Source organism: Stegostoma tigrinum, chromosome 9, assembly GCF_030684315.1.
Source record: "Stegostoma tigrinum isolate sSteTig4 chromosome 9, sSteTig4.hap1, whole genome shotgun sequence".
In the NCBI taxonomy this organism is placed as follows: domain Eukaryota; kingdom Metazoa; phylum Chordata; class Chondrichthyes; order Orectolobiformes; family Stegostomatidae; genus Stegostoma; species Stegostoma tigrinum.
The window spans coordinates 46,593,272-46,605,825 of record NC_081362.1 but is presented as its reverse complement, the minus strand read 5'-3'; the positions used below and the strand labels follow the sequence as shown (position 1 = coordinate 46,605,825).

The 12,554-nt window shown below is 42.5% G+C and overlaps 1 protein-coding gene across 13 annotated transcripts in view; it reads right to left on the bottom strand.

Moving 5' to 3' along the window:
- Positions 1–12,554, bottom strand: part of LOC125454694 (girdin-like) — a 322,453-nt gene that overhangs the window by 180,295 nt on the left and 129,604 nt on the right. For 12 of the 13 annotated variants that reach the window (XM_048535750.1, XM_048535754.1, XM_048535755.1 and 9 more), the window contains exon 14: positions 5,519–5,656. The exons of the other annotated variant lie outside the window; for it this stretch is intronic. In XM_048535750.1, the coding sequence (XP_048391707.1) occupies positions 5,519–5,656 (138 nt within the window). The remainder of the gene's footprint in view (positions 1–5,518; positions 5,657–12,554) is intronic. 13 annotated transcript variants of the gene reach the window in all.

Genomic DNA, 12,554 nt, shown 5'->3' with positions numbered 1-12,554 from the left:
TTTCAATAGACACTACAACTGGCTCTGTCATTAGAAAATGTGGCAAGTGGAGCATAGGCACTACATGGTGTTCCCATGGGAAGTGGGCTCCCTTGCCTGTCAACTGAGCTTGAACACCACTCAAATGTGGGCACTCAAAGCCTCATGCAGGGCATTTCCTAAGCAGTGGGACATTAGGACAACCCACAGCAGAACCTGACAAAGCTGAGCATTGGCTGAGTGGTTTAACAAGTTCTTCAGTCTTTGGGTTGGCAAGCTATTGTTGTTACTGTCTCAAGTCCACAGACCAGCAGCAAAGGAGTCATACAAGGCCTAACTTGAGTAAGAAAACTCAGACAAGTGCACACCCTAAGTCCTGGTACACGTGATTGGACCAATTAAAATTGCTTAGCAACATTCAAATTGAAACCAATTAAAATCAATGTTTGGTTAAATGGTCACCCATTTCCCATGGAAGGTGATACTACTGGTACAGTCATATCTGTGGTTGTTGAGCCTGTCTTGATCAAGATTTGTTTGGGTCTCCAATCCTTTTGCACAAACCTCAGACAAACAGAGCATATCCTAGGGAACTGTTGCAAATTAAGGATATGACTTCAGTTACACAGTCTCCTCTGGTGGTAAAAGGCTCAGGCTCAGGCCCAAGTCTATGGGTTGGAATTAGTTGGGAAAGATCTATCTGGATTGGCTCAACAGTTTGATTAGAAAATGGATGCCTCAGTGAAGTACCCAAGAGTTTTTCAAAAAGGGCTTAGGACCATCAAAGGGGCCAAAGCCACTTTACATGTTGACCAGGAAGTTAAGAGATCTTGCAAGGCCCACCTGATACTGGCAAAAGTAGAGGAAGAAATCAGGAGGCTGACGAGGAAAGGAATCAAACTGGTGTAGTTTGTGGAATGAGCTGCACCAGCTGTACCGATTGTGAAGCCCACAGCTCAGTTTACCTTTGTGGGGACTTTATGCATCAGTAAAACACTTCTTGTGGCTGAATAAATACCTAATCAACTGCACTGAGGACTTGTACATAAAGTTGGTGGGGGTAATGTCCTATGTGTAGCTGAACATGAGTCATTTCTTCTAGTCGCGATTGCAGGTAGACTCTTCCCAGAAGTATGCCACAATTAACTGGCATAAGGGTTCATACCAATATTCAAGACTGCCATTTGGGTAATATCATCTGGTGCCTTTTTTCCAGTGGATCAAGAAGAACATTTTACAAGGGCTAGCCCAGATTGTCATTTATCTGGATTATGTGCTAACAACCAAGAAGATCAAATAAAGAACGCTTGAAGAAATCAGACGTAGTGCTTACACATTTCTCCCAGGCAGGTGTACGTCTTAGAAGGGACAAATGTGTGTTCAAGATGCCCCAAGTGACCTACCTGGGTTACAGAATTGAAGAAACTGTTACACATGTTGGAAGATAAAGTGAAGGCAATCAAAGGAGCCCTGGCTCCCACCCTTTTATACCAGAGCTTAGATCTTTCCTTGGGCTAGCGAATTATTACAGAAAATTCATACATAACCAGGCCTCCACCTGAGCACCCTTACATCTGCTATATAACAAGGGTCAGCCTCGGAAATGTCCACGTAGCTAACAGTAGACTTTAGGAAATGGAAAAGCAGTTGTCATCTAAGGTGTAGCCCACTACAGTCCAGCGCAAGTGGTGTTGACATGCGACACCTCCCTGTACACCTATCAGGGTAGTGCTGGCTCACCAGTGGCCCAACGGAGAGGAATGCTGGGCTTTGGTCGATGCCAATTGCAAATACACACAGATAGAGAAGGAAGGTTTGGCAGTCATCTTTGGTGTGAGGAAGTTCCACTAATACCTTGTACAGACATGAATTTGTCACAGTAACAGATCACAAACCCCTACTAGGGCTACTGAGGAAGAAAAGGTGGTGTTGCCCAAACTGTCCTACACAATTCAGCACTGGGCCCTTATGTTCAGTGCATACAAGTTAGAACACAGTCCAAGAAGCCAATAGGCTAATGCAGATGCCCTGAGCTGCTTCTCGCTGGCAGATTCTCGACCAGTGGTGTCTCCTCTGGAAGAGTCCATTCTGGTTTTAAACGTTCTGGATACCATTCCAGACACTTCTGACAACATCCACTGGACACAAAGATCCTGTCCTAGCAAAATTAAAACTGCTGGTGGTAATAAGGGAAATAGAAGGGCCATCACAACTAGGACTGAAACATTTCTTGACCTGGTGAGACCAGATCACCACAGGACAAATTATTACTGTGGGGAACAACAGCGATTGTCCCCCAAGTAAAGGTGGTTGCCAAATACTGGTGAAACTCCACCAGGGTCATCCAGGGGTTTCCAAGACAAAGATGCTAACACAACTGCTTTGGTAGGACAGTAGTCGAGTGTCAACAAGGCCAAAAGTTGCCACGAGCAGCCCCACTTTTGTGAGAGTGGCCGGGTAAATGCTGGACCTGGTTACATGTCAATTAAGCCGGTTCTTTCATGGGTTCAATATTCCTGGTCGTTGTAGATGCCCATTCAAAGTGGTAGGACATACGTGAAATCCATTCAGGGAATGACAGTTGAGAAACTGCCAGCATTGCTCACGATATATGGATTGCCCGAAGTACTGGTCACAGAAAATGGAACGTTGCTTATTAGCAGGGAATTTGAGTATTTCCTGAAGTGAGATGACATGTGGCACATAAGGACATGGTCTGTTGGAAAGAGTGGTCCAAATGCTGAAGGCAGGCTTAAAGAAGCAGCCAAATATGTCACTTGATATCAAACTGTTGCTGATCCTATTTTGATCGTAAGACCACCTGTTACGCAACAAGAATAGCTGCAGCTGAGTTACTGATGGGGTAGGGGGTGGGGGTGGTGGTAGAGAAAGAGACTTTGCATCAGGTTAAACCTGGAGAAACAGCAGCAGGAATGCCAATGCTGGTCACGTGCCTCTAAGTGAGAGACACAATTAAATTCAGAAGATGAAGCTTTGGTGCCAGAACTACAAGAATGGCCCTCTACGGGTATGAAGTGAGGCTGATGCGTGGTCACGTCTTGGGATTTACAATGCTAGGGTGGGTGAGGTGGTTCTGAAATTGTGCATCCCCTGAAAGCTGTTATCTCGCAAACGGGGCGGGAGCAAAACATACCTGGCCCCCCTCAACTGCCAGATGACCTGTCAGAAATGATAGGTTCTTCCCCTCCATCTACTGTCAAGGGAATGGAGCCCAGGATGACTAGAGCCTCGATACAGTTGCTGCCGGAAGAGGAAAAGGAAGCTCTCCCTACGTGCTCCGGATGCAAGACATGTGTTATGGTGCGGTTCACACCTCCCGTGTCAGAGTCAAAATCAGAGGAACAAGACCTGGGGCAAAAATGTTGCTGGAAAAGCTACAAGAGAAAGCCCAGGCTCACATCTGCAGATTTAGTGGGGGAGGAATGTAGTGATTCAAATCAGGTGGACTTTGCTCACCTGAGATCCTTGATTGGGATTGGCTCAGGTTAACAATCAGGGGTACAGGCTGACAATTATTAACAGGGGTTTTGAGAAGCTCTGTGCTTCCTTACACTCTCCCACTTCTATCCTTTTCTGGCTGATGGGAGTGATGTTAGAATGGTTTAATGTTGTGAATCAATTCAAAATCTTCAGCATCTTCACTGCCTGTTGAGCTGCTGCAACCTTCTGATTTTCAACAAGTGCTCTCATGACTGAAAAAATTTCCAGAATCAAAGACAGTAGTTTCTCTGAGAACTTCAGACATGCCATTTACTCTTCATGCCCATTTCCAACAATCAAAATTATTTTGCCTAACATGTTTGAATTCAATGTAGATCTGATTAAGATGTTTCCATGTGTTTTTGAGTTTGAGGCACACGGGCAAAAAATTAATTTTTTAGTAATTTCTTTTGTGACCTTCTTGAATAAGTCATGGAATGCCTTCACAGCTTTTGCCTCAAATTTTGGTAGTGTACACACAAATTTAAATATCTCCACCCAGACCTTTTTGAGTTATGCGTGTTTCTCCCAATCAGCACTTCCTACTGCATCTGAGGCTTCTTTCTCACTTCTATTTTTCTAAGCTGATATTATCTTTTCACTCACTTTCTTTAATAAGCCTAAAATTAAGCCTCAAAAGCTCCACTTCCCCTTCTTTATCCTCCTTTCAAAGTGCTACTTATCTTCCTTTTTCCTCAAGTTCAATTTTTTTTCTTCAATTTCAGGTTGCTTAATTGCAATTAAATTCTCACTAACTCAACTGAGTCCTAACTTAGCGTCTCTAGTCGTTCTTAAATTTCCACTTATCCCAAACACTTTGTCAATGACTTGATTATGTTTCTCTATCTTTTGCAAGAAATTCCATTTCAAAGAGTCTGCCAATTCCAATAGCTTAGCTTTTAATTAAATCTTATAACCTCTTCCATCTCAAGGAAAATATTAGATATTTTCAATGCTATTTTGGTCTTGTATCCGTACTTTTACCCTTTATTATTCCTGTGACCAAATAAGGCATCAAGGAACTCTACCATAACTGCTAGACAATGGAATTAAGCAGCAAACTCTGCATTTGTTAGAGTCAAGTCTTGCAAAAAGAAATGATGCTGTTTGTAATATTTGGATGTCAATCATCTTATCCCTAGGACTTACTGGGGAAATTCCTTAGGGGAGTTGTGTTTTGATGAACTTGTTCAGAGATTTTATTACATACTTTTGGAGCGAGTGGGACTTGAACCCAGGCCTCTTGGTCCACTGTGCCACAAGATCCTGTTAAGATCTTTAGGATAGGGTCCTAGGCAAACCAGCATACTTTTAAATGACACAAGACCTAGGAAAAGGGAACAAAAACAAAGTTGCTGGAAGAGCTCAACAGATCTGGCAGCATCTGTGGAGGAGAAAACAGAGTTAACGTTTCAGGTCTGGTGACCCTTCCTCAGAACCAGAATCTCTCCCAGAGGGGGAAATTGTTCATGAAGCAGCTGAGATGATTCTGCCTAGGACACTGCCTTGAAGTCGTCCTGCAGGGATGTCCTAGGGCTGAGATGACTGACCCCTAAATACCATGGCTTTAGTGATTAGAACAAGAGCCAGGTGGATCATTGACTATGACATCCTTGATTGGGGCAATTACCCTAGGAATATGTATCAGAGATTCATGGAATCTCACCCCTCCTAAGGACTGACTCCGAGCTAGCTGGTCAAAGTCCATTTACTGTGCACCTCTAAAGGGGATCTGGTGACGGGATACCAGCCTCTTCAGTTGTTTCAGTGGCATTGAAAGAAAGACGTGCTCTCGAAGAAATTCACTTGCAACAGCCATCTATAGGATGGGGTAAGTATTTTTAGTATTATGAGTTCTGAGGAAGGGTCACTGGAAACGAAACGTTAACTCTGATTTTTTTTTTCTTCAGAGATGCTGCCAGACCTGTGGAACTTTTCCAGCAACTTCTGTTTTTGTTCCTGGCATCATACCAGCAAATGGCAATGTGGAAATGAAGGAGCAGACTTGCAAAAAATGTACTTTATTGTTTGTTCTTACTTGTCCCTCTGTATTTTCTCGAATGGTTTCAATGGCTTTTTCAAGCTGGGTCTTCTCTTTTATAAGATCATTGCTGAGTATTTCAACATTTTGCATACTTTGTTTTTCATTGCTGATCTCTCCCTGGAGTCTCTCCATCTAAAACAGGAAGAAATAACATGCCTTTTCAATTGTAAATGGAACTTGACAGCTAATCCTCAGTAAGGCAGTGCTTCCCAGATTTTTCCTATTGTGATCCTATTTTGGTGTTTGACAATTGCCATGACATCAGACCAAAGGTTGTTGTCACTAAGAACTTAAGAGTTTGAGAAGTATTGCAGTGAAGAATTCAATTTTTTTTTGTTTGTAAATAGTGAACCAACAGTCTTATGAGTCCTCACTGAAGTTAAGTCTGTCACTTACATCATCGCCCCCTTCATGTTACCATTGATGAAACCCCCACTATCCACATTCTGGGGATTACTATTGATCAACAAGTGAACTAGATGAACATTGAAAATGCTGTGGTTGCAACAGCTGGTCAGAGAACAGGAATCATGCAACAAGTAACTGAACTCCTGACTAGACACTCAGCTGTATCCCATCTACAGATTCATCAATGCTCCTTAAACGCCACCTTCCAAACCCACACTCACTACCATCGAAAAAGATGATAGTGTAGCAGATGCACAGGAACACCACACAAGTTCCCTCCAAGGCACTCACCATCCTTTCTTGGAATTATATCGTCACTCCTTCAGTATCATTGGGTTAAAAGTCCTGGAACTCATGCCCTAATGGCATTGTAGATCTATCCAGACTTAATGTACTGCAGCAGCTCACCATCACATTCTCAAGAACAACTAAGGATAGTCAGTAAATGCTGGTCAAATCAGCAATGCCAACATCCCACGCTGCATCCAGCTTTGCTCACCTACACAGGAATACTGGAGTAGGGCACATATACACTCAATCTGTGTCAAATATACACCACCACCCTCTATGATCAACCATCAGGCACTGTAGTCAGGCTTTCTCTCCAACCTAAATTGTAAACCAGCTTGGAGTTAGGTTCATAGTTCCTTAAAAGTGGAGTCCTGGGTAAACAGGATAATGAAGACCAGCTTTTGGTATGGTTGCTTTTTTTTTGGTCAGTGCACTGAGTATAGGAGTTGGGAGGCCATGTTGCAGCTGTACAGAACACCGGTTGGCCACTTTTGGAATATCATATTCAATTCTAGGTCGCCCTACTCTAGGAAGTATGTTGTAAAACATGAAAGGGTTTGGAAAAAAAAACTTACAAGGATCATGCCAGGGTTGGAGTAGTTAAGCTGTAGAGAGTGGCTATTTTCCCTGCAGTGTCAGAGGCTGAGAAGTGACTTTTATATAGGTTGACAAAATCACAAGGGGCATGAATAGGGTGAATCGACAGGGTCCTTTCCCTATGTGGGGAAGGAGAGTCCAAAACTAGACGGCACAGGCTTAAGGTGGGCAGGGATGATTTAAATGGGACCTGAGGGGTAATTTTTTCCACAGGGTGGTGCATGTATGGAATGAACTGCTAGAGGAAGTGGAGGAGGCTGGTACACAAAATTCAAAAGGCATCTGGATGGATAGATGAACAGGAAGTGTTTAGAGGGACATGGACGAAACTGACATATGGGACTAAATTAATTTAGGATAGCTGGTCAGTATGGACAAGTTGGACCAAATGGTCTGTTTCCATTCTGTACAGCTCTATGACAAAATGCAGAAAGCTCTGTACTTATTATTGACACTCTTCTGGTGCTTCTCACCAAAATTATATACCCTTAATGGTGGTTGCATCAGACAAATATCTGTGTGTGGCACAGTGGTAGTAACCTATCTCCACCTGGGCTGGAAAGCCCTGGTTTGAATCCCACTTGCCCAACTAACTCAGTTGATTTAAAAGCAGATCTATACTACCTTAATGAGGACAAGGAAGAGCAGGTGTCCGCTTAGTTTCATGTGCAAATCCTAGGTGGTTGATAGCTTATATTTACCCCATTCCAGATTGCATGACCACACCCCCCACCTCCTCTTCTCCTCAATTAGGACAATATTGCTGATTTTTATTTCTTCAAGAATACTGTGTGAATTATTCATCATTGCAAACAAACATCCTGCTTTAATCTTTTCAGTCAATTTTTGAAAACCAACCAAGTTACCTCAGTCAAATCCTCCATTGCTTTTTGGTGGTGTCTGACAGGAGCCATTATGCTTTTTTGCTTAATTGCCAGCTGCTGCAATCAGCCATGTCTGCATCAATTCTTACCTCCATAGTTCTCGTTGCATAGTGGTAACGATCCTACCTGAGGCAGGAGGGCTAGGATCAAGTCCCACCTGCTCCAGACGTGTGTAATAACACCTCTGAACAAGTTGATTGAGGAAAAACAAAAAAAATCCATGCCTATCTAGGCTCATGACACTGTGGTAAGTGTCCCTGCCTCTGAACCAAAAGGCCTAGGTTCAAGTCTTATCTGCCTCAGGAGGTGTATCATAACTCTCCATTACCACTTTAGGTACTCTTATGGCACCATGGCACAGCCTCTGAGACAAGCACAGTTTTAACATCTACTCCAGAGGCATGAATTACTCCTCCAACCAGGTTGATTAGAAGAATATATCTACCCTGGGGAACTCCTTCAATGATGTAACGCAAGGACTGTAATGATTGACCTCCAGTAATCACAATCATCAGCCTCTATGTGCTAGATATCACTCCAAGTACTCCTTACAGCCAATAGACAGGTAATGACAGTGGTAATCTCACTGGACTAATAGTCCAGAGTTTGAGGCAAATGTTCTGAGGAAATGGGTTTGAAACTCACCCTTACAAAGGAGAATATCTGAATTTGGGCTTCGTGGCACAACAGTAGTATCCTTACCTCTGAGCAAGGAAGTACCTGCTCCAGTTTGATTAAAAACCATCTCCACTCCTACCTCCAGTGGCTCTTATGGAATGATGGTGGCATCACAACCTGGGCCAACTACTCAAGAGCTAATCTCACCTGCTCCAGCGGTATAATAACACTTCTGAAATGACTGAAAATATCCACTCTACCTGAAAGGCTGGGGTGGCACAACTGTGTTGTCCCAAACGCTGGACCAGGAGGCCTGGGTTTAAAGTTCCAGCTGCCCCAGAATGGGGTGACAATGTGCAAGAACAGTGTGATTAGAAGTATCTACAAAATCCGGACAGGTTAAAAGAAAACATTCCCAGTGGTGGTGGTCTCCTTATCTCTGAGCCAGAAGGCCCGAGTTGAAGTTCTAACTGCTCCAGATTATGTGTCATTACATTTTGACAGGATGACGAGAAAATACCTCCACTCCTACCTGGAATGCTCTTGTAGCACTGTGACAGCATCTCTACCTCCGAGTTAGGAGGTCCAGGTTCAAGTTTCATCTGCTCTAGAGTTGTATATTAACATCTCTGAATAGGTAGACTAGAAAAATATCTCCAGTCCTACCTTTATGGGCTCTTGTGGCACTACCGCTAGACAGGAAACCCAGGATCGAGCTTCTTCTGCCCCACAGAAATGTCATTGCATATCTGGGTGAGTTAATTAAAAAAGCTACAATGGCATTAGAAGGTTCAGAAAAGGTTCACCTCACTGATTCCTGGAAATGAAGGCTTTATTACATGAGGAAAGGTTTGATATATTGAACCTATATGCATTACAGTTTAAAAGATTAAGTGATCTTACTGAAATGAATAGGATTCTGAGGGGAACTGAGAATGAACACTCGGAGTATTTCCTTATGGAAGAGGCTAGAACTAAAGGACAGCTTGAAAATAAAAGGATCTCTCCCAGTTAAGATTCTGATTTGATTTATTATAGTCACATGGACTGAAGTATGGTAAAAAGTATTGTTTTGTGTACTATCCAGACAAATCATACTTTATGCAAGTACTTCAGGGTAATGGAACAGAATGTAGAATGTAATGTTATGTTTTTCTGTCAGAGCTGTTGGTTTGTGAAATTCTCTTTCCCCAAGGCAAGTGGATTCAGGATCATGAAATGTTTTAAAGACCAAATTAGACCAATTTCGGGCAGCACGGTGGTTCAATGGTTAGCACTGCAGCCTCACACAGCCAGGGACCCAGGTTCAATTCCAGCCTCGGGCAACTGTCTGTGCGGAGTTTGCACGTTCTCCCTGTGTCTGCGTGGGTTTCCTCCCACAGTCCAAAGATGTGCAGAGATGGTGGACTGGCCATGCTAAATTGCCTGTAGTGTTCAGGGTGTGTGGGTTATAGGGGGATGGGTCTGGGTGGGATGCTCCAAAGGGTGGTGTGGACTTGTTGGGCTGAAGGCCCTTTTTCTACACCGTAGGGAAGCTAATCTAATCTCATCCTTGTTAATCAAGAATCAAAGTGGTAGACAGAAAAATGAAGTTAAGACTACATTCAAATCCTCTGTCAAATTCCTCAGTTGCCCTGCCACCCTTTAAATTCCAAACTGCATAAATGTATCATAAGCTAAACTATGACCTACTCAACAACTATTGTGCTTCCCTAATATGCTTTCTAATATACTTTGGCATACTGAACCAGAGTGGCTGCTGTCGTAATATTACAAAAGATTTAAAGCCTTCTCTCATATCTTCAAATCAGGTCTCATAATTTCATCATCCCTCAGCAACCACTAACAACTTCATGAGCCACAGAGCCTTATTCAGCATTGAATACTTTTCCTGTGCATCTCCATGTCTTTTAGCCCATTGTATACACCATAATGGAGGAACATGGAGCCTGTTTCGCTATTCAATTATGTCCTAGCAGATCTGATTATTCTCAACGTCCATTTCCTGCCCTTTCTCCATAATCCTTGGTTCCCATACTGAATACAAAATGTCCATCTCAGCCTTTGAATATATTTAATGACCCAATTCTGCAGATTTCTGTGGTAAAGATGTAACCAACGGTTGGTTAGCTTACACGTGTCATTGGGAAAATGCTGAGTCTATTATAAAAGCTATAGTAACAGAGCATCTAGAAATACACACAATAAATCGAGCAGAGTCGACATGGCTACAAACTCTCAAACCTCAGAAGAAATTGCTCATCTTTGTTTTATATAGGCAATCCTTCAATCTGAGATTATGCCCTCTGGTCCTAGACTCACCCGCAAGGGTAAACAACCTGTCCACATCTACTCTGTCATAGTCAGAGGAACAGCATGGAAACAGACCCTTTAGTCCAACTGACCAGTTATCCTAAACAAATCTAGTCCCATTCGGCTTATATCTGTCTAAACCCTTCCTATTCATGTACCCATCAAGAGGCCTTTTAAATGTTGTAAATGTACCAGCCTCCACCGCTTCCTCTGATAGTGCATTCCATTCATGCACCACGCTCTGCATGAAAATGTTGCCCCTTAGGTCCCTTTTAAATCTTTCCAATCTCACCATAAACCCATGCCCTCTAGTTCTGAGCTCCTCTCCCCAACATCAGGGAAAATACCTTGTCTATTCACCCTACCCATGCCCCTCATGATTTTATAACCTCACACCTTACCCCTCAGCATCCGATGCTCTAGAGAAAGTAGCCCAGTCTAAATCAGCCTCTCCCTGCAGCTCAAACTCTCTAACCCCAACATCCTGGTAAATCTTTTCTGAGCCCTATCAAGTTACACAACATCCTTCCTATAGACGGGGACCAGAACTGCACAGAGGATTCTAAAAGTGGCTTAATCAATGTCCAGTCTCCTAACAGTCTTGTCAGTTTCAGCGAAGTCACCTCTCATTCTTCTAAACTCCAATGGTCACAGGCCCAGCCGGCTCAACTTCTCCACGTAATTCATACCTGGGATCAACCTGGTAAGCCTTCCCCGAACAGCCCAACTGCCTGTATCATTCCTTAGATAAAGAGGCTAAAGTTGCCCAGTCTTCTAGACACGATCTAATGAGTGCCTTACATAGTTTTAGCAAGAGTTCCCCTAATTTTATACTCCACTTCCTTTGAAATAAAAGCCAACATTGCATTTTTCTTCCTTTATTACCTGCTGGACTTCGATGCTAGTCTTGCACAAGAATTCCCAAACCACTCTGGAGTATAGCTTTCTGCAGTATTTCTCCATTTAAATATTACTCAGGCCCTCTATTCTTCTTGCCAAAGTGCATTTTGCCACATTATATTTCAATTGCTAAGGTTTGCAGAAGACTTAACCTGTCTATATCCATCTGTAGACATTGTGGTATCCTCACCGTTTGCCTTCTGACCTATTTTGGGTCATCTGCAAACTTGGCTATAATACATTCATTTTTTTTCACCCAAACCATTTATACTGTGTAAATAATTGTGGCACCAGCTCTGATCCCTGTGGCATTTCACTAGCTACAGGTTACCATCCCGAAAATTTCTTCCTTACTGCAACTGTTTTCTTTTCATTAGAGAATCCTCTATCCATTCTAATATATTTCCTCTAACACAACAGGCTCTTATCTTATTAAGCATAGTACCTGATCAAACACTTTCTGGAAATCCAAATATATTATAGCCATTGCTTTTTGTCTATACTGTCATTCCCTCTTCAAAGAATTTTATTAAATTTGTCAGACAGGATTTCTCCTTTGAAGCCATGTAGTGTCTGCTCGATTACTTTATGTATTTCTAAATGTTCTGTTATTACCTCCTTTATAATAGACCCAGCATTTTCCCAATGACAGATGCAGCCAGCCAACCAACCTATACTTAGTTCGTTTGCTTCCTCTTTTTGAATAAAAGTATTAGATTTGGCAGCTTCCCAATCCTCTGGGAAACTTCTAGAATCTAGGAATTATTAGAAGATTATTAGTGCATCTACTATCTCTCAAAGTTACTTCATTTAATGTGCTAGGATATACCCAATCAGGTCCTGTTGACTTTAGTCTTTAGCCCTGTTAGAAATCCTAGCACCACTTCTCTAGTGACAGTTTATGATCTCTCCTCTTTTGACACCTTGATTACATAGCAGTTTTGGAATGCTATTAGTGTCTTCTAACTTGACAAATTGACGTAAAGTATTTACTCAACTCCTCTGCCACTTCCTAGTTC